This window comes from Manis javanica, chromosome 13, assembly GCF_040802235.1.
Source record: "Manis javanica isolate MJ-LG chromosome 13, MJ_LKY, whole genome shotgun sequence".
In the NCBI taxonomy this organism is placed as follows: Eukaryota; Metazoa; Chordata; class Mammalia; order Pholidota; family Manidae; genus Manis; species Manis javanica.
In genome coordinates, this window is record NC_133168.1 from 100,853,684 (window position 1) to 100,877,739 (window position 24,056).

The window sequence follows — 24,056 nt, forward strand, 5'->3', positions numbered from 1 at the left end:
GGGGAGCGTGTCAGAGGATCTGTTTGCATGTGCTCCTTGTGTGTCCCGAATGTGGTCTGGTCCTTTACCCGTCCTCGCGGTCCCTACATGTCCACACACCTGGGAACCCCACCCCAGCCATGCCCTGCTCACACCCCCAGGCCACCCACCCGGCCACCTGGCAGCTGGATGGGAGCCATTGGGCAGGGGGCTGAGTGTGGGCCAAAGTCAGAAGGGTGCCACAGGGGGAGGCCCAGAGACACAAGTGGTTCCAACAACCCCAACAACAATACTACTACCACAGGACCTCCGAAGTGCCCACGGTGTGCTGGTCTTTGCCAGGCACACCCTAGGAGACTGTACACCAAATTCTCCAGGCCTTTGCAGATGAGACCCCAGGCCACTTTCAGGTTCAGTGCTCAGTCTCCCCTGTAATTCATGATTTCCCACAGTTCATGATGGCAACATCAGCATGGACCTGGGACACGTCCAGTCTGCTGGGGCCTCAGGGCAGCCGTGTAGTCTTGCTATTTTGGAGCTGATCCCTTCTATCTTGGGGGCTTCCCAAAATTATCAGGGCATCCTCCCAAGTGCTTATGGGTTCCCTGTAGCCCCTCTGCGTTTGTGTTTCTAAGAAATAATCAGTGACCATCTTCTGGTGGCGGGGACTGTGGGGAGTGCTGGGGTACAAGGGTGACCAAGGCAGACCCACTTCCATCACCACTGAGCTCATGGTTTGTAGGGGCCTTGGACAACAAAATACATAGACAGACAAACTAATATATAACTTAAGAGTGGTAAGTGCTTTCAGGAAAAAAAAACATTGAGAGCAATGGAGTATCTCCCAGACTAGTTTACACCTTACCACCCCCATTCCTGCATCTGCCCCCTCCCCAGGTGCAGAAACTGAGGATCCCTGCAGTCACGAGCACAACCATTCTGCATGCATGAAATCAGCCACCAGTGGACACTGCGCCCACCACTCCACCTTAGCTGCCCAGCCTGACCTGTATCCCACAGCCAGTGGCCATGGGCCACAAGACTGCCTAACAGTATGGAGGGACTACGGCCTGGCCTTGGTCTCTGACAGCCCAAGGGGATTCTCCCCTGGTTGGGGAATTGGGCAGGGATGAGACTCCGTGTTCCCACCAAGGGTGTGCCGGGGCTGGACAGTGCGACCTTGGCCAAGACCTGACCCCTGTGGCTCAGCCACCCTGCCCTGGGCTGTGTGAATCAAAGAGTCATTGTCAGCCTGGCGTGGGTTCAAAACTGAGGCCAGCTGCCAGCATCCTCCTGCCCTCCAGCCTGGCATGTGTCCCCAACCCAGAGGTTGTGTGCTGGGTGACCCCAAGCAAGTCACTGGCCCTCCCTGGGGAGCCCCTTTTTAAGTTTCTTGTATACCCTGACCTGACCTCAACCTCATCCTTGGTCTCTCAGCCTGCAGTCTGTCTCACCCCTGCCGTCCACTTCCTACCCCAGCTGCCTGCTGTAAGGCTTCTTTCCAGCTCAGACACCCACCATGGCTCCCCATGGCCCCTGTTCTCTCTGCCCCAGACCCCGCAGGTAAACAGGCAGTAACAATCCAGTGCAGTCAGAGCTGAGGTGGAGGAAGCCATGCCTGACCAGCCTGGGGATGTTGAGGCCAACTTCTCAGAGGAAGAGGACATCTAAATTGAGTGGGATTGTATATCAATGATACCTTTATTATAAATAAATATAAATAAATTGAGTGGGACTGAATGGTGTGGGGAAGGGGTGTGGGAAAATAAATGATGGGATGTTTGTGCTGCAAGTAAGAGGGAGCCCCCATGTCAGAGGTGGTTGGCCGAATAAGGCCCCAAGACATACAGGTCCTAGTCCCTGGACCCTGTGAAGATGTCCCTTCTCACAGCAAAAAGGATTTGCAGAAAGGATTAAATTAAAGATCCTTGGATGGGAGGTGGTCCTGGATTTTCCAGATGGGCCCAGTGGTATCGGGATCCCTGGGAGCAGAGACCTGTTCCCTCTGTGGTCAGAGATGCAACATGAGAACTTGCTGGCTTTGAAGATGGGAGAAGGGGCCTCGAGCCAAGGAATGTGGGTGGCCTCTACAAGCTGGAAGAGCAAATGATAAGATTCTCCCCTGGAACCTCCAGACAGGAACGTTGCTCTGCTAACACCTTGGCTTTAGCTGAGCAAGACCCATGTTGGACTTCTGACCTCCAGAACTGGAAGAGAAAAAATTGTGTTGTTTTAAGCCACCAAGTTTATGGCAATTTGTTACAGGAGCCACAGCTGACTGATACAAGCAGGCACTGCAAATTGGGTTCAGTGACCCCCACCTTGGTCAGGCCATTATGGCATCTCTGCACCCCTATCTTCTCATCTGTAAAATGGGTACAGATCCCAGTGACACAGATTCCAGGCAGGACACCAGCAGATAGTGCCTGGTACACAATGGGGCATGGCACGCCTGCATAGATGCACATTAAGTAACAGATGCTTGTTTGCCCAGGGCAGGCCCATGACCAGTTTTTGCTGCTCACCATGACGCTGTGAGGAAGGCACCCTCACAGAACTGGCAAATGAGACTGCAGGAAGGAAAGTGACTTTCTAAGAGTCACAAACCCCCACAGGGTTGGGACTGGAGGTAAGCAACATCCCAGAGCCCTCCCCTCTCTGGATTGGACAGTGAGGGCCAGCCCCCAGGATGTGGCTGGCATCACCCCTTTGGGTCCCCATACCAGATTTTCCTTTGAGGAATCATGTCCTGCACTCCCAGCCCAAATGACCCCAGGAGAGGGCACCAACCCAGCCTCGACAATCTAGGATCATCTGACATTCAGCAAACCAGGAGGAGTTAGCCCTGGGAATTTTGCTGGGAAAGGGACCGCACTTGCTGCCTGAGCTGGAAGGGAATGCACCTGGACCTACAAGAGGCTCCTGCCATGCCCGAAAAGGCCGGCACAGTCCGACTCTGAACCGACAGGGGCAGCATCAATTCCCGGTGCTGCTGTGGGAGGTCTTGGGCCCAGCTGCGCCTCAATGCCTCTTCCCCAACAACATGAAGCCCATTTCAGCTTAGTTTCCGTCCCTAACAGGGGACAGACCAGTTTCCAATAAGCCTATTTCCATTTTATTCAAGGGGAGCCTTTAGGACCCAGAGCAGCAGTTCTACAGATGCTGGAGGAATTACACAAGCCCCGAAATGCCAACCTCTGTTTCCAGGATGTGGTCGAGGCTTGGTCCAGAATGCCCAGGCACCCCCTCCCACCTCGCTCCCTCAAGCCAGAAGAATGCCTGTGATAGACTTCACATCAGCTTAGTGTCGGCAGCCCTCGCAATGGAACCTGGAAGCAAGGCCTTTTCAGTTCTGTAATAGCCTCTGACGCTTATACACAAGCTGACTCCGGCAGGGCACATGGTAGGTGAGAACTCTGAATGGTGCTGGGCCTTCTAAGGCCGTCCACGTGCCCTCCAGCCAAACCACCACCCATGGCTCCTCTGGGCCCTTGGGTGCAGTCCAGTTTTGTCTGCCTGGCTTACAGGCCCTCCATGCCCCTTCCCGCAGCAACTCTTCCCTGCTGCCCCCAGGGTCCCCTCCCACTCCCTTCCTACAAAGGGACTCAATTTTCTGCAGGAATCAGGCAGCCAAGTTTGCAACAGAAGGCAGGGCCCTCCCCAGAGGTGAATCCTGATTGGCTGAACAGGAAGTGCCGTTAACCACCACTCTTGCTAGCCATGGGTTTAGATGCAGCCATGTGACCCAGATCTGGCCAATGGCAGGAGGAATAGCCTGCTGGGTGGGGCACCCGGGAGATGCCCAGATTGCCGGGCTGTGTCTGGACCTGACCCATTATAGCTTGATGTCTTGGTTTCTTGTTTGGCGCCCCAACAAATTCCCGGAAATTTAGCTACTCCCTGTAGCACAAACTTATTACCTTACCTTTCTGGAGAGCAGGAGTCTAACATGGCTCCCATTGGGCTACAGTCAGATGCGTTTGGGGGTCCTTATTCTGGCCATCACGGTGTTCGATACTGGGTGGGTGGCCGGCTCGGCACACGTGTCCTGGCCGAGTCCTTGCTCCAGGCACACAGTCCCTCTGCTCCAACACGTGTGAGTGAATGAATGGTGGTCTCGTCCCTGCCAGGGTGACAGAGGAGGGGGACCCCTTTCCCAAGAGGCAGACTTAGTCATGCCCTGAAGCTGCCACCTTGCGCAAGCGGCCGCCTCCCTGGGCCTCAGTTTCCCCATCTGTGAAATGAAGGAGAGCTGGGGTTATTTCTGCTGGGGTGGCTGGGAGGAGTGAATGGTGTGCAGTGGGTGCGTGTCAGTGGCAGCCTGTGCTTATTTTTATTTTTCATCCGCCAGCTCAGCACAGCAGGGTCCCCAAGGGGTTGGTCTCCCTGAGATGTGAGAAGGAACTGCCATTGGACCCCTCTGCCACACTGTCCCCTTTAGCGCTCTTCCCTATCCCCAATTTTCACGGCAGTGAGGGCTGGGCTGCCCCACGTCCCTTCCTAGTTTCATTTCTCTTCTGTGTTTGTCCAGGTCCCAATGTTCTGGGGTTGGAACTGTGATGGGCCTGACCCAAGCCACAAACACCCTGTGTCAAGGTCATGGCCGAGGATGTCCCAGTGGGAGGACTGGTGAGACAACAGGATGCAGAACAAAGACACCACAACAGGGACAAGCACCGGCCATGGATGAGGCTACCAAGTAGCTGTGGCTTGGTGTCCACGGGCACTAACCACCCCACTTGGCAAATGGGCTGCTGGTTCAGGTAACAGAGTGGCCTGCTTTTGGAGAACACACCTGGGCATGTTTGGGATAAAGGGGTGTGGGGACAGCAACCTTGCCTGAAATTCCACAGAAACACAGAGAGACAACAAAAGTGGCGAAATGCTACTAATGGTTGCATCTGGGTAAAGGGCACGCAGGGTCCTCTGTGCTATTCTTGATACTTTTCTGCAAGTTTGAAATTTAGCAGCACTCGAAAGGCATCAATCAGTAGAGAATCAAGGTGACTGTGCCCCATGCTGGCCTCCCGGGCTAGTCCTGGCATCAGTCCTGACGGACTCCCCAAGCAGGTGTGGAATGAGGGACCCTTTAATTCTGCGTTAGGATTGTGACTGCTGTGGGGGTAACTGCTCTGTGGGGCTTCGGAGGTTCTTGGGCTGCAGCGTCCTGGGGCTTGGTTTAAATGTGGGTGACTTGAGGGTCCACGTGCATAGAAGTAAAAAAAAAAGAAACCAATAAATACCAACAGCCAAGTCAAAAAACAAGTCAATTCCACAAACCAAAACATATTAATTAAAAAGTGAAAAACAAAAATCATAACTCAAAAAGTATCAATAACAAGAAATAAAGTGGAAACAGAGAAATAAAAACCGAAAACCAATAAAGAAAAATAAGAAGGATAAAAAAGTCAAAATAGTCATATAAAAGATTAAAAAGCAAACCAAAAAAATTCATAAGCAGATGGTGGCACATTCATATCTGTGGGAACATCGCCAGGTGAGGCGGAGGCCTCCCTGCCCGTTGCCCATTTCTCGCCTGCAGTGTGGGTAAAGGAACTGCTTTCCCCAGCCCCAAAGACCCCAAGGGCCTCTTTCCTGGAGGTCTGATTTGAAGCCAAGTTGGTGAATGTGTGGAGCCACACACCTGGCCCGAGTGACTGCTAATGCTGCTGGCTCCCCAAGTTCAACACAGGTCCTATCATCATCCCCACAGAATTGCCTCACCCGAGAGAACAAAATGAGAGTATCCTAAAGCTCATATGGAAAAATAAATGGGACAGAAAGAATTCTACGAAGGGTCACTTGTCTGAACCAGAGATCAAAACACACCTCAAGGCCACTAAACAAAGAACAGCCTGAACCTGGCAGACGACTAGGCGAGGGAGGGACCAGCTTCCCTTCTACAGGCTTCACCTCCAGAATTCTCTCCACTCAGAGGTTGGAGCTGCTGTGCTCAAGTGACAGGTGGGGAAACTGAAGTGTGAGCAGTCTTCTGCTCAAGGTGGAAACTCAGATGGGTGTGGAGTGTCAGGGAAGCTTCCCCTCTGCCCACAGAACCCCCGGTTCGGTGTGGTGGCAGCTGGAGGGAAGGGTGCTCCGGGCAGAGGGTAGGCACATGCAAAGGCCCAGAGGCTGGAGAGAGCGGGGTCTATGATCACAGTGGCATCTACGGAGGCAGCCTCCCCGGGAGTCCTCTGGGGGTGGGAGGGAAACCCATTGTACAGGAGGACTGACACTCAGAGGGGGTTTCCGTCCTTGTCCTGCTGCATCTGAGGGGAAGCACAACCATGCTGGGGAAGGTCAGGGGGAGGCATGGCCCTGCCCAGACCGTATGAGGGGGCATATGGCTCTGCTTCTTGCACTGGGTCTGAGGGAGGAGGCACGGCCCCGCCCTGGGGGATCTGTAGGGGTCAGGCTCCATACCACCTCCATAATCCACTTTCCAAGGAAATGCTGAGAAAACATGGGAGGCAGCTGTGTCTAGCTGCATTCCTTGGAGAGCCTGGTGGGTGCCCAGGGTCCTGCTGCCAAGCCTGTGTCCTCAGCGGCAGCACCAAGGTGGCCACCAGGCCCGGGAACCTCAGAGCCACTGGATCACACATGGACACTGGCCTGAGCACACAAGTTCTAATGCCACAGCGCAGTTCCGGGGGGCTGGTGGGTGAGGCACCTGATCCAGAGGCCCAATGGCTTGGGGCTGAATCCTGGCCCTGCTGTATGACCATGTTTGAGCCTCAGTCTAACATATGTAAGATGGGGACCTTAATTGTTCCCACATCATAGTATTTGTGGATTGAACTTCAGGCCTGGCACCTACTAGCTCTCAGTTTTATACAAGATCTTGTTCCCATGGCATTTCCAGTGCCCTGACAGGGTCTGGCAAGAGCAGGCACTCAATGACTATTCACATATTCAAGAACCTATGAGCACCTACATACGCAGAGTATTGCATACTGGTAAACTGATCACCCACTGATAACTCCTGGGTTTGCAATGGCAGCGGGAGAAGGGAAGAGGGTACTGGGCAATGTGGTGCAGTAAGAGTTGGGGCTCCCCCAGGAAGGGTCGAGGCAGCTTCCCAAGATGCAGGGGAAAAGAAGGGACAGTGGAAGGGCACTCCCAGCAGAGGCCATGACAGGCAAGGGCCCTGGTGCAGGAACCAGCTTGGCCCATCCAAGGTGTGGGTACTCACATAGGCCCCAGTCATCATCCAATCCCAAGCCCTTGGAGGCAGGCTCTGCTACCTGCCCAGAGAGGTGGAGAGACTTGCTCAGGGTCACAGACCCATCTGGTTTGGTAGGATGTGAACACAGACACACTGGCTCCAAGACCTTGTGGGTGGTACCTCACATGCTTCTGTAGAATGAATGAATGCATGTTGTGGGGTGCAGTGAGCCAGGATCTTGGCACAAGAGGCCAGGGGCAAACTGCCCCTCCCTAGACCTGGGTTTCCTGGATTCCCTGTGATGGGTTAAGGTCTGGAATGGCCTGCAATCACCCCTTAGCCTGAAGGGGACAAGATGGTGGCCAGCAGACAAGTCCCTATCCCTAGCCTCTTGACATTCAAGACCCGTATACACAGGCTCCAGTTTTTAATTCCTCAACACATTTACTCCAATGTTCCCTTCTGCAGAACGCCCAACCCCAACCGATTTCTATTTATCCCTCAAGCCCTGGCAACAATGCCCTCTCCACTAGAAAGCCCTGTTTCCCCAGGCGGATCCAGGGCCGACCTAGGGACTCATCCCCCAACTCAGCGTCCTGCAGTTGGGGTGTCTGCATTGAGCTCTGTCTCCCCCAGCCGTGGAGTATTTCAGACCATTTCCGTTACCTGCTGAATCTGTCGTTTCACAGGCTGCATTCCTGCACAGGGTCGCGCACGCAGCAGGTGCTCAATGAGTATTCGTTGAGTTGAGTGGATAGACTTAAATGCATCATTGGGCTGGAACCAACAGAAATGATTCCGGTCTGCGCTGGGTGATAATGCAGTTTCTACTGATTAAATGTTTTTGGGGTAGGTTTCCTGCTCCCTCCTCACCCCAGAACATCATGGAAACAAGGCCCCGGAAGCAGTCCTCAGACTCTCTTACTCCTTGGGTCACATTGAGGCACGAAAAGCAGTCCTCCTTCGACCCAGAATCGGGTCTCCTGTCTGCATTTATTCACAGGGTGTATGGGATGCCTGTGCGCCAGGCACTGAGTCCAGCCGGCGACGATATACAAAAATCCCTTCTGCTGTGGAGCTGTCCCTACAGTTTATCAGAAGGAAATAAGTGCTATTGAGGAGAGCGTCTCAAAAGGCGAAACCACTCGAGGCAGAAATCCCTGTGGGTGTCTGGGGGCCGGAGCAACCGGAGGGGGCGCAGCTGGTGCAAAGGCACGGAAGTGACCGCGCCCGTGCCCCCAGGCCCAGGGAGAGCGGGTCTGCGGGACCTACCGCGGAAAGTATAACCCAGACGCGGGGTTTCTGCAGATTTGGGGCAGGGAAGCCGGGATTCCGCCAGCCCCGCGCAGGCCCCGCCCCTCGGCCTCCCAGAAAATGTTCGGTCTGGTCCCGCCCCAGCCCCGCCCCCATGCCCTGAGCCGGGTTGCCAAGGAGACTAGGCCCCGCCTCGTTCTGGCCCCTCCACCCAAGGCCTCTGCGGCCCTGTCTGGCCCCTCCTCTTCCCTCGACCCCTATGCGGGTTGCTAAGGAGACCTGGCCCCGCCCCTCGATCTCCGGGGCCCCGGTTCTGGCCCCGCCCCCGTGCCTTGATGCAGGTTGCCAAGGAGACTCGTCCTCGCCCTGCACTGGCCCCGTGCCCTGCCGGACGCGTAGCTCTGGAGGCGCCCGCATTTAGTATGCCCTTCGGCGGCCACCGTAGCCCGGGCCTCCCCCGCCTTGCGCACCGCCCATTTCGCCCCCGCACTTCCCGCCCCACGCACTGCGTGCCGTGCGTGCCATGCGTGAGCGTACGCGGGCGCGTCGGCCAGCGAGGGAGCAGCAAAGACCAGCGGCGGGCGCCGTGCGGGGGGCTGGAGTAGGTGGCGGTGGCCATGGCCGAGGCGTCGCCGCAGCCCGGACGCTACTTCTGCCACTGCTGCTCGGTGGAGATCGTGCCGCGCCTGCCGGTGAGGCGCGGGCCGGGGCGGCGGGCGTGGGCTCCGTCTCTCGGCTTGAGGCGGGCTGCTCGGATGGGGAAACGGGGCGCAGCGGGGCTCGGTGTCCGCCGAGGGCCCCCAGAAGGTCGTGATGCCACATGCGCGGCCTCCTGCCCGGGAAACTAAGACCGGCAGAGGCCGCGTGGCCAGCCTACGGAGGAGCGCGGGCCGTTCTCGGGGAGCGGCCAGCGCCGCGGGGAGGCCGTACCTGGGCTTGCCCGCCACCCGCGGGCCTCTGAGCCGAGCCTGCGGCCCTGCGCTCCCTTGGGTGGGGCTCTCCGGGACCGAGCCTCCCACCTGTCGGTGTTGGCGGCCAGCGGTGGGCCGGGGGCTGCTTGCCAAGGGGCAGTTTCCCAGATCGCTTCGTCCCGGAGGTTCTGAGTAGGTGGGTCTGGGATGGGAGAGGTGGTCTCCGCCTGGTAAGTGGAGCAGCTGAAGCCCAGGGCAGCCGGGCGGTCACGGCCCTGCTCATGGGGAGCAGGAAGAGGAGGGGGGCTTCGGGAGTCCCTGCGCCAGGTGACCCGGGAAGGGGCTGCAGGCCTGGAGGGTTTATTGAGCACCTACTGGGTGCGCTCCATGTGTTTCGTTTTCTGTCGGCGCCCTCCCCGCAGTCACCTGGCCGGTGGGCGGTGGAGGCTGGTTCCATTTCACAGCAGGCAGGCCTCTGTCCTGCTTTTCCAGCTGTGGGCTTCCCTGGGAGGAGGGCCTGAGTTCAGGGGTCTTGTCAGTCTTAGAGCAGTGCCTGGCCTGGGAGGAGAGAAAAGGGAGGATGGCGGCTCCAGGGTCAAGGGGTTTCCCCACCCCAGGGGAAGGGCAAGCAAAACGAAACCTCGGGTGTGAGCGCACACTTGGGGCCCTGAGGCTTACCCGGCTCTCACCAGCCTCCCGGAAGTCCTGTTCCTGCCTCTTCCGGCTTCCTGCGCCCCCCAGCTCTTGGGTCTGTCTCTCGACTGTGGCAGTAAGGGGCTTGCTTGCCTGTCAGCCCGCCAGCCTAGGGTAGCTGTCAGCAGCCCCTCGCAGCTGGTGCAGGCTCCGCCAGGTGGCCCCACCAGAGCCTTCTGGAACCTGGGCCCTGGTGGCGCGGGGCGGTCTGCACAGGTTGTTGATTTGAGCCTGCCTTCCTGGGGCCAGGGCAAGGTTTGCGGCCGGGCCAAGTGTGTCCATTTGCTGGCCATGTGGCCTTGGACCAGGAGGACCCTGACCTCTTCCCACAATCATTCGGCTGGTGAGAACCAACCTAGGCACAGAATTCAGTGACAAGGCACCATGGCCTTTGTCCTTGGGGTTGGCAGGCTGGTCAGGGAGCCAGTGGTGAACAAATATTTAGTCAGGAATGTTGGTAAATTCTGAAAGAACAAATACTGGTGGGTAGGGGTGGGAGGATGCCTGCTTGTTGGTAGGAGCAGGCATCTGAGGCCCAACCGGCTGTTTATCAGGAGGGGGCTCACCAGGCGCTCCGGGGGCAGGAAGGTTCCAGCCAGCTCTCACACCCCTAAAACGGGACTTGCGGTCTTGAGCCAGCCTGGTCTTATCTGCTTGGGGTCTCTGGGCTGGTCTGTGCCACTCCCACTCCAGGCCCCACTCCAGGCCCCCAGGCCTGCTCACAGGAGCGTCTCAGCGGGTGGCTCCAGGTGAGGTGCCTGGCCTCCTCCCTGTCAGATGGGTTTGAGGAGGCAGTCCATGCTTGCCCAGTGGGACCTGGTGGCATCCGGTGGGAAGCGTGTGTGCAGGGGAGCCCGGCTTCCTGCTTCCAGGACGCACAGGGAGGAGGGTGGCCCAGCTGGGTTGGGGCAGGAGGAAGCAGGACCCCACAGGCCCAGACTCATCCTTCCCAGTAAACGGAGCCCTGGACACGGCGAATGTGCTGGTTGGGCGGTGTGATTGCAGGGCAGGGGATAGAGGTTAGCAAGGTCCCTGCCGGGGACTGAGCCCCTCACTGCAGGACAGTGCCTTGGCTGACCCTGTTTACAATTGTTCCCGCTTACTGGCCTGCCCGAGTGGAAGCCACCCTAGGTGGGTGGACAGGCACAGGTCCTGGGCACCAGCACTGACACCACCACCACCACCACTGTCCTCTGTCCTGGCCTCTCGAGGGGTCTTGGGAAGCTTTGGCCCCTGGTTTTTAGATGGAACCTAGGTCCTCCCCCCCCAAGTACACTGGACTCTCTGTCCACCCGACTGCTCTGTGTCATGCTATGCTGGATGCAGTCTTGGTGAGGTGAGGCCCTGCCCCTTCACAGGCAGTTGCAGAAACTGGGCTAGGGGGGCCAGGTGGGGAGCTGGCCCTGGCAGGCCGCTGGGAGCGCAGAGCCTGAGGTCAGGCACCAGGTTGCTGTGAGTGCTTCAGAGAGGGCTGGTGCAGCTTGGTGTGGAGGTCGATGGGTGTGGAGGTGGGCTGAGGCCCAGACAGGTGGCCAGAGACAGGTGAGGTGCTGCACAGAGCCATGCCCTGGGGCACCAGGGCTGCTGTGGCCCCCAGCATAGTGGGCATGCATGCTGCCTCATGGGGGATGGTGGTGGGGGGCGGTTCAGAAGGTGTCCATTAGTGATGTGAGGGACTCCGTGGGTGCAGGGAGCAGTGAGGGCAGTCCTGGGGGTCTGGTCGCATCCGCGTGCCTCCTTGCACCTCTACTCTGGCCTCCCTGGGTCTTCCCGAGGGTGTGAGGCCATGCAGGCCCTGGGTCATGGGTCACGTGGGGCCAGTGGCTCTCCCAGTCAGCTTCCTGACCCAGCCCTGGGCCAGGCGGGGCAGAGTGAAGGGTGGCGCCCTTCCTCAGAGGGCCAGGGCGTGGGGCAGGGTGCTCCCTGTCACCGAGGAGAGGCCAACATGCACCTCCTGGCAGACAGTTCGGTATTGAGTGGGCTTAGGGGCACGGTGCTCCTCTGCCGCCCCGTCCCGGTGCTCTGGCTGTGGTGGCGCCCTGGTGCTGGTGCTGGTGCTGGTCCTGGTGCTGGGTGGGCCCATAGCTGCTCTGAGTGGTGAGGCGAGTGATGCCCAATGAGGAGCCATCAGCCAGGAGGGGAGCTTGGACGCTGGCTCCTCCATCGGCCACTCTGATTTACCCAGAGCATCTGGGATGTGCCCTCCGACAGGGACAGCATTGGAGACCCCCGACCTGGTCCTTCCACACAACTTGCAGGCCTGAGGCCCACATGGGGCCGAGGGCACGGAGGCAGGGCTCTGAGCTCGGCCAGCAGGGAGCCACATCCCTGGGTCCTCGGCGGCTGCCTGGGCTCGAGGCCGTCCTCCGTTTACAGGTGGGAGACCGAGGCTTGCATCCAGGAAGTGTCATTTGAGCAGAGACCCGACTGCCGCGAGGGGGCAACCAGGTAGCTATTGGGTGCTCCGTGGGGGGCTGTGTCAGGCCTTGAAAGGGCAGAAAGTGGGAGCAGAGCAGCCAGGTGGGGGCTCCGTGCTGGCCCGGCTCTGGGAGACACCCGCAGGTGGCAGTGGGACTTAACAGGAAGAAGAGGTTTCCTGCTTCCCCCGGAGTCGGTGCTGCTCTTGTCTCTCCCCGGCTGGCCTGGGGAGGGTGGGGGACCCGGCGGGCTGTGTGCGCAGGCAGGAGATAGCTTCTCACCAGGCCCTCCGGGCCCCGGCCCAGTCAGAGAGAGAGGAACACATCCGACTTAAGGTTCCTCTGTGGGGGGACAGGGGCGGGTTGTGTGCGCCCAGACCCTGTGAGAGCCTGGACCGCCCTGCAGGCCCCTGGATAGTCTGGCACCTCGCTGGGCTTAGGGGTGTCTGCTTCCCGTGTCCTAACCCAGCTGTTGCACATGCCCCTGCATCCACGTTTGCCCATGTCCATAGCCCTCCCCGGGGCTGCACCCTGTGGGAGAACCCCAGCCCAGTCACAGCCTCACGTGGTGTCTTCCATGCCATGTGACACATTGAGCTGAATAGTGTCTATGGGCTGGTGGGAGGGTGTTAGGAGGGCTCCTGACACCCCAGTCCCATGACAGCTGTGTTGGTAACACACTGCCCCTTGCCCCCATGCCCCTGTTCTGGAGGCCAGAGGGCTGCTGTCCGTGTGTTCCTTGGAGCATAAGACACAGCCAACCCATCTAAAGCAGCTTGTGCCCTCAGTGTCCCACCCACTTCTGTCCATTTCCAGAACGTTTCATCCCCCAGAAGTAGCCCCATCTCCATATGAGCAGTACCCCCAACCCCTTCCCATCCCCTGGCACTCACAAGCCCACGTTCTGTCTGTGAATCCACCTGCTGTGGACATTCCACAGAAATGGGGTCACACCGTGTGACCTTGTGTGTCTGGCGTCTCACTGAGCACCGTGTGTTCAGGTCCCGTCTACATGTAGCGTGTCAGGCACACACTCCTGTTCATGGCTGCATGGTGCTGTACGTGTGGTTGGACACATTTGACCATTGATGGACACTCAGGTTGATGCCACCTTTTGGCTGTTGTGAGTTGTGCCACATGCGTGTGCAGGTTTCCGCATGGGTGTGCGTTCACACATGGCTTAGGTACACACCCAGCCATGGAGCTGCAGGGTCCTATAGGGATTGCATGTTCAGCTTTTTGAGGAACTGCACCACTATTTTCCCAAGAAACCCCCCGTTTCACATTTCCAGCCACATGCTGAGGATTTTGACTCTGCCTCCTTGATAGCACTTGCTACTGGCAGGTGTGAAGTGGTGACTCTCTGGTTGGATTTGCACTTCCTGGTTGCCTAATGGTGGCAGCATCTCTACAGGTTAATTGCCATTCGTGTATCTTCTTTGAAGCAATGTCTATGCTCATCTTTTGGCTGGTGTTTAAGTGGTCTCTTTGTTGTTGAGGTGTAAGAGCTCTTTATATATGTTGGGTGTAAGTCCCCATGCCCTGGTCAGCTCCTGCCTGCCCTCCCCACTCACCGCTGGTGGTGTTTTTTGACCCCTAGCCCCACCTTTGCTTTGGGCAGCGGGGCAGTTGAGGACATGGTGTGCACAGCCATGGCACCACTGTCCAAGAGGGTCCCAGCCCTCAACAGAGGAGGTCCCTGCAAAGGGCAGCCCAGCTCCCCTCGCCTTAAACAGCCTGCTGCGGAGGCCCCTCCCCACCTGCCCCTCCCCAGGGCCTGCAGGTGGGGTGGTGCCTCTACAGGTCACCATGGCAGAGGCAGGCTTGGCTTCCATCTTGGGGACACCTGTAGACATGTGTGTCCCCAGCCACCCACCTGGTGACATGCCTGACTAGCAGGGGTGGGCCTGGGCTTGTTTTGGGAAACCACAAGCAGGGGCCTTGGCCTACTTGATGGACACTCAGGTTGATGCTTCGGCTGTGCGGGGTCATGGCCGCTGCCGGTGGGGTCGCCGTTGCAGGCCGTGAACCCAGGCTTCCGGAATGTTCCAGAACAGCGCTGTGGGGTGTCCACAGGTGAAGCGTCTGCCTGAGTGTGGTTCCCATTCCCTCTGTCTCCTTGGATCCCCACAGACAGGCCAGGTCTCCAGTAGTGCATGTGGGCAGCTCAGTGATCTCAAGTCATGCAAGGGCAGCGGGGGTCCAGCCTGGCCAGGCGGTGGCCTGGGAGCTGGGGCTCAGATCCCTGACCCACAGGTAGTGGCCGTGGTGACCAGCTGACCTTGCGGATCTGGCCCTGGACTTCACAGATGGGGCCTCGTGCCGCGTTGGCTGCGGTGGTGGGCCGGCCCGCGCAGGCCTGTGATCACGCGCTCTGGTCTTCCCCCAGGATTACATCTGCCCAAGATGTGAGTCTGGCTTCATTGAGGAGCTCCCAGAGGCATCCAGGTAGCGCCCCCCGTGCTGGCTTGGACCCCGCCTTTCGGGCAGGGGTGGGCTGCGCCCTCAGGCGGTGGGGGCGGCTCCTTTCAGGGTCCTCGTTCCGCTGACCCTGAGCCCTAGGGGTGGCCGCACGTTCTGGCTTCTCGCGCAGCCGGACGACCCCACCGCCGGCACTGTGCCCTTGCAGGAGCGCAGAGAACGGCTCCGCCCCCTCCACGGCCCCCGCGGACCAGAGCCGGCAGCCCTTCGAGGTGAGTGGGCCTGTCCCCAGGCAGCGCCACGTGCGGGGCCCCACCGCGCCCCACCCCCCAACCCCGCGGGGCCGCCGCCTCTTCCTGCGCCTGACGTACGCTGAGATTTCCCCGGGCCTCCCCATCCCCGCGGAGCCCTGGGCCTGGGACCGTGCCCGTGGTGCGCGGAGGAGGCGGGGGCCGCGCAGGGAGCACGGCGGCCGGCTCCTGCCCCCTCACGGCGCCTCTCCGCAGAATGTGGACCAGCACCTGTTCACACTGCCGCAGGGCTATGGGCAGTTTGCTTTCGGCATCTTTGACGACAGCTTCGAGATCCCCACGTTCCCCACCGGGGCGCAGGCCGAAGAGGGCAGGGACCCCGAGAGCCGGCGGGACCGGGAGCAGCACCCCCGGCACCGGTACGGCGCCCGGCAGCCGCGCGCCCGCCTCTCTGCGCGGAGGGCCGCTGGCCGGCACGAAGGCGTCCCCACGCTCGAAGGGTGAGGGCCGGGCCGGGGGCTCGTGTCCGCTGAGGGCCCGTCCGTCGTCTGTCCCCCCCGGGCATTTCCCTCCGAGGCCGGTTCGGGCGGGCAGTGCAGGGGGTCACCAGTGCATCTGCATGCTGCCCCGGAGGGCGTCTCCCCACGGACCGGCCGCTGTTCACCACTCGCGGCCGGCACCCTCAGGGCCACTGCCGGGAGCAAGGCCGTCCCCGCAGCCCCAGGGCCCCCGGCCTCCCAGTGTAACAGGTTTGAGTGGGGCTGGAGGGTTGGCAGGCACCGCGGAGGCCGCAGGGAAGCACTTCCGGCCCCTCCCACCCAGGGTTCTCTCTCCCCGGGAATCTGTTAAAAACACAGCCTCTGGCTGCAGCGAGCTTAGAAGCTGGACGTGGGCTCCCTGCTGGTGGGGGGACTGACCACATCCCTCCTCTGCACCAGGATCATTCAGCAGCTGGTCAACGGCATCATCACTCCTGCCGCCGTCCCCAGCCTGGGCCTGGGCCCCTGGTGAGTAGGTGGGCGGGCGTCCCTGTCCCTGCCCAGCCCCTCCGCCACCTGAGCCTCAGGTCTCTCTGCCCAGGGGCGTCTTGCACTCAAACCCGATGGACTATGCCTGGGGGGCCAACGGCCTGGATGCCATCATCACGCAGGTATGGCCAGCCTCACTGGCAGGCGTGGGCACTAACACCTTTCCATCTGGTGGGGGCTGAGAGGGTGCAGTTCCCAGGCCCCTCCTGCTGTGGACAGCCTGCTCCCCATCTCCAAATCCCATCCGGAGGCCAGGGCGCCCCAGCTGTGCACGCATCCCTGCCCCCCGGTGCTCGCAGGCAGAGTGCTGCTGCTCTCTCGGCCTTGCTGCTGATGGACCGCTTGAGCGTTTTGTTGCTGGCGGGACTGGCCCTGCAGCTCCAGCTGGTGAGGGGCCTGGGAAGGAACCCTAGGTGGGCCTGGGTGCTGACCTCTGACCTCAGTGGGGCCAGGCACCAGGACAGATGTGGCCTGGGTGCTCCTGTGGGTAACCTAGTCTTTCAGAGCCGTGTGGGGCGAGGCTGCCCCTGCCCACTGCCCCAGCCTCACTCTGGCCTTTGTCTTTCAGCTTCTCAATCAGTTTGAAAACACAGGCCCCCCGCCTGCAGACAAGGAGAAAATCCAGGCCCTCCCCACCATCCCTGTCACCAAGGAACACGTGGGTGTGTGTCTGCTGCCTGCCTTTCAGGCGATTCCCCAGGGCTTTGTGGTCAGCCGGGGGCACAGCTGCCCCCGTGGGTGCAGGGTGGCCAACTGGGCAGATCCCCAGGGGCAGCTCTGGTTGGAGCTGCAGAGAAAACCCCCTCCCCAAGAGCCCGGGCCGCTGGCAGTGGTCAGGGGCATCACAGGCTACCTGCCCCACAGGCTCTGGGCTTGAGTGCCCTGTGTGCAAGGACGACTATGCACTGGGCGAGCATGTGCGGCAGCTGCCCTGCAACCACCTCTTCCATGACGGCTGCATCGTGCCCTGGCTGGAGCAGGTGAGAGGGCGGGCCACCCCAGGGACCCCCTGCCCTGCCGCCTCTGAACCGCTCCCCTCTCCCCTCTCCCCACAAAGCACGACAGCTGCCCTGTCTGCCGAAAAAGCCTCACAGGACAGAACACAGCCACCAACCCCCCGGGCCTGAGTGGGGTGACCTTCTCCTCGTCCTCGTCCTCATCCTCGTCCAGCTCGCCCAGCAACGAAAACCCAGCAAACAGCTCCTGAGTCCCCTGCCAGACCCTAGAGTAAAACCAGGACCCCACCCACCTCAGCCCTCACACGGCCGCGGTGCCCATGGACTGCAGCCCGGCCGCGGGCAGAGGCCCAGCCGACCTGCTGCCTGCAGGCTGCAGGGGAAGCTTGGCCTCCCCAGGGACGCCCCGCGCTGGGGACCGGGCACAGCGGGGCACAGGGGCACATGGCCCTGGAGCATCTACAGCTCCTGTCCTGTTTGTGTCTAACTTCACCCCCTATGTGTTCAACAGTGGAAAGGTTTTTATAATTTTAAATTATTACCGCTTTGAAATAAATGGACATTTTAGCTTACACGGGGCCCTGCATGATCTCTGGAAAGACCAGGTCCTGGCGCCACCCTGACAGGCCACCGTCCCCACCTTGAGCGCAGGAGTTCGGGGCCGCAAGATGACCAGCAAAACAAGAACAAACTGCTCCGACAGATGTTTTTTAAAGGAAAAAATATGTGTATCTTGAAAGCTATTTAAAAATATACCTACTTAGAGAAGCAGGTGGTTGGCGTTTTCCTTCTGTGCTGGTGCATGGCGAGGGCGGAGCTGCACTGCTCCCCCGGGGTCTGGGCACCTTGTGGTTGTGCCTCACGGCGTCAGCCAGCTCAGCGCTGCAGACCTGAGCCCTGCGAGTGGATGCCCAAGCTTAGGGTACGAGGCTGCCCCCCGCCGTGCCCACCGGGCCAGTGGCGTGGGCTGCTCAGGAATTCAGGGTCACCCAATGACCCCAGTGACCATCCTGTCCCTTGAACGAGTACCTCTGACACCCTGTATTTTAAGGGACAATTGGTGGCTAGGGAGCCCCACCCCCAGGACTGTCACCTCCCGCAGCATAATGTCCTACCTCAGCCTGGGCTCAGCTCCACCCTTGCTTCCCGCAGCATTTCAAGCCGGCGACGGGCCTGCAGGCTGAGGCAGGCCCTTGGCGGGTGGTGGGCCCGGGTACAGGGTGCCCTCTGCAAACCCTGCCCGTCCTCTAGCGTGAGGCGCTCCAAAGACAGGGATTCTGATGGCTTCAGATTCCTCGTGCAGGTGTTCCTTCCCCAGGCTGCTGTGCCTGATCAAACAAGGTGGCCCAGCCTAGCCACACGTTCATTCTCTCAGGTCTCAGGTTCCAAGGCTGGGGCCCCACACAGGCCTCACGCCCCCAAATCTTGGTGGGGAGGGCCGGCTCCTCCAGGGACCTTGGGAGAACCGTGTCCCCCTCTTCCAGCTTCTAGAGGCGCTGGAGCCTCGGCTAAGGGCCCCTCCTCCATCTGCAGAGCTGCGCCTTCCCGACTCTCTGACCCTGGCCCCCTACCCACCTCATAGGGACCCTTGTGAGGACCCTGGGCCCCCAGGAATCCAGGTTCACTCCCATCTCGGGCCTTGACCTGATCCTCTCTTTGAGTCTCTCTGCCATGTGAGGGGACATGTGCACAGGTCCTGGGACCAGGACCTGTCACCTGTGGCGCATCCATGTTGCCCTCTTCCCCAGACCCCAGGCCCGCTTGTCCACCCCAGCCTCCCCCCACCTCGCTGCCTCAAACACTCCAAGGGGTGCCCACCTCCAAGCCTTGAGCCTTGCCAGGGCCGTGTCTGGCCCAGGGTGGTGACCACATGGCCACACCCTTCAGTCTCCAGCCTGGGAAGTGCCTTCTTGGGGCCTCTGCAGCCCCGACTGGTGACTGGGTACCCATGATGGCTCAGCTCTGTCCAGCGCCCCTCAGACTCAGATGGGGCTTCCTGAGGGCCGTCTGGGATACACAGCAGGCTCTTGATGCTATCACAAGACTACCAACCGGACACGAGCATGGCCACACCTGGACTCCCCGCCTCGGGTGGGCTCCCTCCAGGGCCTCAGGAGACCAGGACCGGCAGGAAATGGCTGGACCGGTGGAGCTGCCGCGTCCGGCCGCCGCACCGCACTGCGGGACACCCCTCCCGTCCAGCGCCAGGAACATGGGCAGGTTGTGGTGCCAGTGAAGCGAGGTGTACGTGTTGTAGTCATTCTCGATGCGCTCCCAGAAGCTGCAGTGGACAGAGCAGACCCGCTGTGGGGGTTGGACAGTGAGGCAGGCAAAGGACCCCCCTGCCCACCCACAGCCCTGCCTGCACACTCACTGACCCATAGAGGCAGCCCCGGCGGCTCACGGCCACATAGAAGTGCACGGCCTTGAGGGCCATGGCGCCCACACAGACCAAGTGGACCTCAAGGATGCCTGTGGGAGGAGCTGGGTCAGGGCCCCCCGCCACCCTCTGGCCGTGCTCTCACCCAGCCACTGAGCTGATGTGCACCAAGCACAGCCCCGGGTGTGGGGGACACACAGGAGCTGTCCCGGCCAGTGTGAAGGCCTGTGGTGGGACTGGCCCTAGCAGGACGCAGGAAGCAAGTGGGGCGGAGTCTGGCCTTTGGGGGGCGCTGGGAGCTGCCGCAAGCTTTGGAGCAGGTTGGGCCCCATTAGGTGCCCAGGAGGTGCTGCCCGCCCGTCCAGCACCCTACCAGAAGGAACACGCAATGAGGGTCACCGATGCAGACCCCTAGCGGTGCCCATGCGGGCCACACGCTGAGCCGACGCGTCCTGTCCTTCGAAGCAGGCTGGGAGATGAACCGCCCCTGTGCACTGGGCCTGATCTGGAGTCAAGGCCTTGCCCTCTGGTCTTCAGTCCAGACTTGGATGCCCCAGGCGACCAGGAGCTCATGCCATGCTCCACGGGGCCTTTGTGTCCGCAATGTCTTGGGGGGCACCCAGCTCCCCTTGTGCACCACCAGCCCCTCCCCTCTACACAGGGCTCAACTCCCAGGCCTTCCAGGAAGGTGCTACCCCAAACATCTCCCTGCTTCCACTTCTTGTGACCCCTATGTGACCCCCCTAAAATGACCATGTCACTTGCTCACTAACGGCTTTACCTCCTGCTCTGAGCCCCATGAAGGCGTGCTGTCCTGGCCGCTACTGTATCCCTTATGTCCAGCACAGCAGACAAGAGGTGCCCAGTGAATAACCACCGAATTCATGAAGGAGAGACATGCTCCGCCCCGCAGAACCATCCACCGCCTGCCCTCCTCATCACTGCCCACACGGGGAAACGGGGGCTCAGAGAGACGAGCCGCCCCACCCTCGGAGCCAGGCCCCACACGCAGCCCAAAGCCGCCCTGCCTGGCCGAGCCCATCACCCGCCGAATGGCCCTGCCCGGCCCCCCACGGCTGCCCACCTCTGCCCAGCTGAAGACCTGGGGGTCCCCAGATGAAGGCAGCAGGGTGTGATGATCTGTCCTAACGCGGGTGCTTCAGGCAGTTCCCCTGTCCAGGGCTCAGAGCTGCAGGGGGTGCCGGGCAGGCCACAGGGTCGCCACCACCCAGCCTCCCAGCCGTCCTCAGCCTCCTCCTCCTCTAATCCCGGTGCCGCAAACACTCACTGAGCGCCTACTGTTTGCTGGATGGGGCAGCAGGGACCATGACCCCAACCCCACGTGGTTCTGGAGGGGAGCCCCAGAAGCACCCCCAGCCGCGCCCTCAGGCAGGTCATCTCCCCTCGCCATGCCGCAGCGCCCTCATCTGCCAGGTGTCTATGAAGAGACATCAGGGTCCCCAACTCAGGTGGGTCCTGAGCTTGGCTTTGCAGAGCAGGGAGCCCCGGGCTCAGACCCCAGCTCCGCCCCCACCCATTATGAACCAGGCCCGCCCAGACCCCTCACAGAACCTCTGTGAATGGCGACCCCAATCTCAACTACTCGGCCAAGGGCCTTCTCTGCCGCCGAGCCCGGCCTGGAGCTCGGCTCCTCGGTGACCTCTGCCTCGACCGTCCAACCTTCCCAGCCTGCGGTTCGGTCCCATTTTACAGTTGGGGAAACCGGGGCCCCGGGCGGGAACTGACTTGGCAGCCCCACACAGCCGGAGCAGCTTCCCGGGCGTCCCTCTAGGGCGGCAGCAGCGCCCAGCTCACCCTTATTATGACTTCTCCCGCTGCGCTACTGTCTGCCCTATGCCCGCCCCCGCAGCCCGGGCAGTCCCGCGCCGACTCACTGCCAGGCCTGTGGCGTCGGCGGGTGCCCTGCACGCGGCCGCTGGGGTGCACACGCCAGGGCACTTCGCCCTCCAGGTGCGGGTAGCTGCGGGGTCTCCGCGGGCTGCCTGGGGCCCCCGCGGCGCCCGGCGCGTGCGCGAGCAGCAGCCACACCAGGACCAGCCACAGGCGGCCGGGCACGGCCAGCGCCCCGCTCGCCGCCAGCTCTCGCCTCCCCGAGCGTCCGCAGCTCTACCCTCGTGCGGCTGGGGGCGGGGCGCCCGCGCCGGCCAATGGGGCGGCTCGTGGGCGGAGATTCTGGGGGCGGGGCCCTCGCGTACGCGCTCCTGCTTCCGCGCGGATTTGTCCGTCTTGCGGGGCTGGGACAGAGAGAGGGTTGGTCTGCAGGGGCTGCGGGGCCGTGCGTACGCGAGGGGCGGGCCGCAGGGACACGGAGGGAGACGGGGAGATGGACAGAGATAGACAAGAACAGACACACCAAGATGCAGAGATCGAGACAGTCGGGGAAGGACGGCTAAGAGAGACAGGAGATGCAGAGAGACAGAGACAGATATGTGAGAGACAGAGAGACAGAATAAGTTGGGCAGAGACAATGGGAGAAACTGAGCCACCAGGGGTCAGCGGTGGGGTCAGAAGTTCTGGCCCGAGAGGCTGTCGGTGTCAGCCGGCTCCTTGGCCGAGCACTCCGGGCGACTGGCCCGTCTGCCCTCCGCACAGGTGCTTCCCGGCGGGGGTATGGGGCCGCTTCGCTGTGGGGTGGGCGTGGGGAATGCGGGGCTGCAGGGAGCAGGTGAGCGTTGGGGCGAGTGTGCATGCGGGTGTTTGGATGGGTAGGTGGCCGGGGAGTGGGGGCTGCAAAGGTGTGGTTGGACACGCGGGCATGTCCATGCCAGCCGACGAGGACACAGATGAGGACCAAGGCCAGCACTCTGTCCACAGCGTCTGGCCCACACATGCAAGGTGGTAGGAATGGGATGGCCCCATTTACACCCTCACATGCTCATTTACAGACACACCCGAGCCCCACCGGGAGCCACCCTGAGCCCTGGGCCCTGAGAGGTGAGTGAAGGGAAACTTCATAGCCTCAGAACAAAGAGGCGTCGTAGGCAGGTGGGGAACTCTGGGTCTGAGAGGTCAGCAACCTACCCAGGGCCCCCCACTGGATGCATCTCAGGCTCTGACCCCTGCCCCTTGGCCCTAGGTGGGCCTTTTAAATAGCACCAGGGGGGAGACAAGGTGACAAGCCTGCCCTAGTGGAGGACTGGAGGGCTAATCGGTCGAGCCAGACACTGGGATTACCCAGGAAGGGCCACCCAGCGGGTGTGGCAGACACCTGAGCCCCAGGACCTTAGGACTGGGATGGGGGAGTTTGTCCTGACGGCATGGGTCCAGCCTGACCCATCTCCTCAAAATCAGAGCCCTGAGACCAGCACCAGAGAGACCCTGCATGCATGTGGACCTCCCAAGCCTCCATTTTCCTCTGAAAAAATGGGCCAGGAAGGGGAGGCTGGAATGGTGGAAGGCGGTAGTGGACAGCCTTGCTGGGTAGGAGGTTGGCACACAGAGTAACACCTAGCTTCCCACCAGCCAGAAACTTAGTCTCCCTTCCTAGAGTCCCCACCCCACCCCCTTACCTAGAAGGGTAATCTGATGCCACCTCCTTCCATCTAGAGACCCCTAATTTCCTTGTCTTCAACATGGGCACAACCCAGCTCACTTGAACATCTCATGGCTCAATTCTGACAAAACATTTTGGGTGAGAACCTAGCATATGCAGTTTCTGAAAACCAGTATTGCCCAAACTTGAAACCTCTCAGCAATGTATTCTCCATTTAATTACACCTGTCTCCAACTAACTTGTATGTTACTAATATTCTTCCTAAGTTTTAGAAGGAAACTTGGTCTCACCATCAGGAGTGGAAAACCAGTACCCTACATTGACTCACAGACAACACGCTGTAAAAATAAATCAAATGAGGAGACCATATGACAAAGTGTCAGACCGGTAGAATCACAGCCAGGAAGCTGAGGCAGGAGATACACACAGGTGGGCACTGAGAGAGACCTCCTGCCTTGGAGCAGGAACTGAAAGGAGCTTTCTCAAGGCTGAGATCCAGGGACCTGTCTGTGGGAGAAGTATTGGTTCACTGGATCTGATATCCTATTGAATAGAAGTAGAAGAAGAAACTGAGGCATAAAGAAAGAATTTAGAAGTCTTAGCTTCTAGCCCAGGTTCCTGGCTCTGCCATACTACAGGGATTCAAGGGGGTGTCTCTAGGTCTTGAGGGACCAGGTCCAACTGATTCAGGCCCCTGGGGCCAGGAAGGCACCCCCAGGTGTGAGTCAGGTCTGAGGTCAAGGCCCCCAGAGCATCTTGGGGTGGGCTGGGTGGATCTGGGAGGATGCTGCAGCCACTGAAAACATTCCCAGCCGGTGTCATCACAGAGCACAGGCCCACGTAGACAGCTGTGTCTGGAATGTGCAGTCAGGAGGCTGCCAGACCTGGAAGTCTGGCCTTCACCCTGAACTAATGGGCAAACCAAAATCTGAGCCTCTGGGGACAGGTGGCAGCTAGAGCCAAGGCCTGCCCACCCTCCGGCTTCATCTCCGACTCCAGCCTCCAGGCCTTCCCAACCCGCGGGACTATCAACGGGGGTCGACGACCTGGAGGAAAATGAAGGGGCAAGAGACACAAAGAACCGACA

General features: G+C 60.4%; 2 protein-coding genes and 2 long non-coding RNA genes across 19 annotated transcripts; 2 read left to right on the forward strand and 2 right to left on the reverse strand.

Annotated features, from left to right (window-relative positions):
* Positions 1-1,656: 1,656 nt before the first annotated feature.
* On the reverse strand, positions 1,657-9,447 carry LOC108386603 (uncharacterized). Of its 7 annotated transcripts, none has more exons than XR_005061303.2 (4): positions 9,329-9,447; positions 7,811-8,228; positions 3,905-4,213; positions 1,657-2,186 (listed from the first exon to the last, which is right to left on the reverse strand). It is a non-coding gene; the product is annotated as an uncharacterized lncRNA (long non-coding RNA). The 7 variants fall into 7 exon arrangements; XR_001850601.3 differs by lacking the exon at positions 9,329-9,447 and adding an exon at positions 8,905-9,042; XR_005061302.2 differs by lacking the exon at positions 9,329-9,447 and adding an exon at positions 8,417-8,644.
* RNF126 (ring finger protein 126) lies at positions 8,942-17,843 on the forward strand. Of its 10 annotated transcripts, none has more exons than XM_017644551.3 (9): positions 8,942-9,090; positions 14,809-14,867; positions 15,049-15,112; positions 15,347-15,591; positions 16,030-16,098; positions 16,172-16,241; positions 16,688-16,781; positions 16,984-17,099; positions 17,177-17,843. In XM_017644551.3, exons 1-9 carry the CDS (start codon positions 9,016-9,018, stop codon positions 17,324-17,326), a joined length of 942 nt encoding a protein of 313 aa, XP_017500040.1. In that variant the 5' UTR covers positions 8,942-9,015; the 3' UTR covers positions 17,327-17,843. The 10 variants fall into 10 exon arrangements, with proteins under 10 accessions (XP_017500040.1, XP_036873994.1, XP_017500043.1 ...); XM_037018099.2 differs by having other exon boundaries at positions 15,347-15,510; XM_017644554.3 differs by having other exon boundaries at positions 15,380-15,591.
* A 429-nt stretch (positions 17,844-18,272) lies between these two features.
* FGF22 (fibroblast growth factor 22) lies at positions 18,273-21,576 on the reverse strand (the record flags this gene model as incomplete). Its single annotated transcript, XM_073219527.1, is given in 4 exon segments — positions 18,273-19,251; positions 19,254-19,379; positions 19,450-19,595; positions 21,351-21,576. Coding segments are annotated over 4 exon segments (564 nt in total), but the record flags the coding sequence as incomplete, so codon positions are not given.
* A 142-nt stretch (positions 21,577-21,718) lies between these two features.
* LOC140845746 (uncharacterized) lies at positions 21,719-24,048 on the forward strand. Its single transcript, XR_012124614.1, has 3 exons — positions 21,719-22,068; positions 22,362-22,410; positions 23,916-24,048. It is a non-coding gene; the product is annotated as an uncharacterized lncRNA (long non-coding RNA).
* Positions 24,049-24,056: the final 8 nt, after the last annotated feature.

Coding starts and splice junctions, on each gene's coding strand:
- RNF126 (XM_017644549.3), top strand. CDS start 9,016: ATGGCCGAGGCGTCGCCGCAGCCCGGACGCTACTTCTGCCACTGCTGC. Junction 15,592..16,029: donor GGCGTCCCCACGCTCGAAGG/GTGAGGGCCGGG, acceptor CCTCTGCACCAG/GATCATTCAGCAGCTGGTCA. Junction 16,242..16,687: donor TGGATGCCATCATCACGCAG/GTATGGCCAGCC, acceptor TTTGTCTTTCAG/CTTCTCAATCAGTTTGAAAA.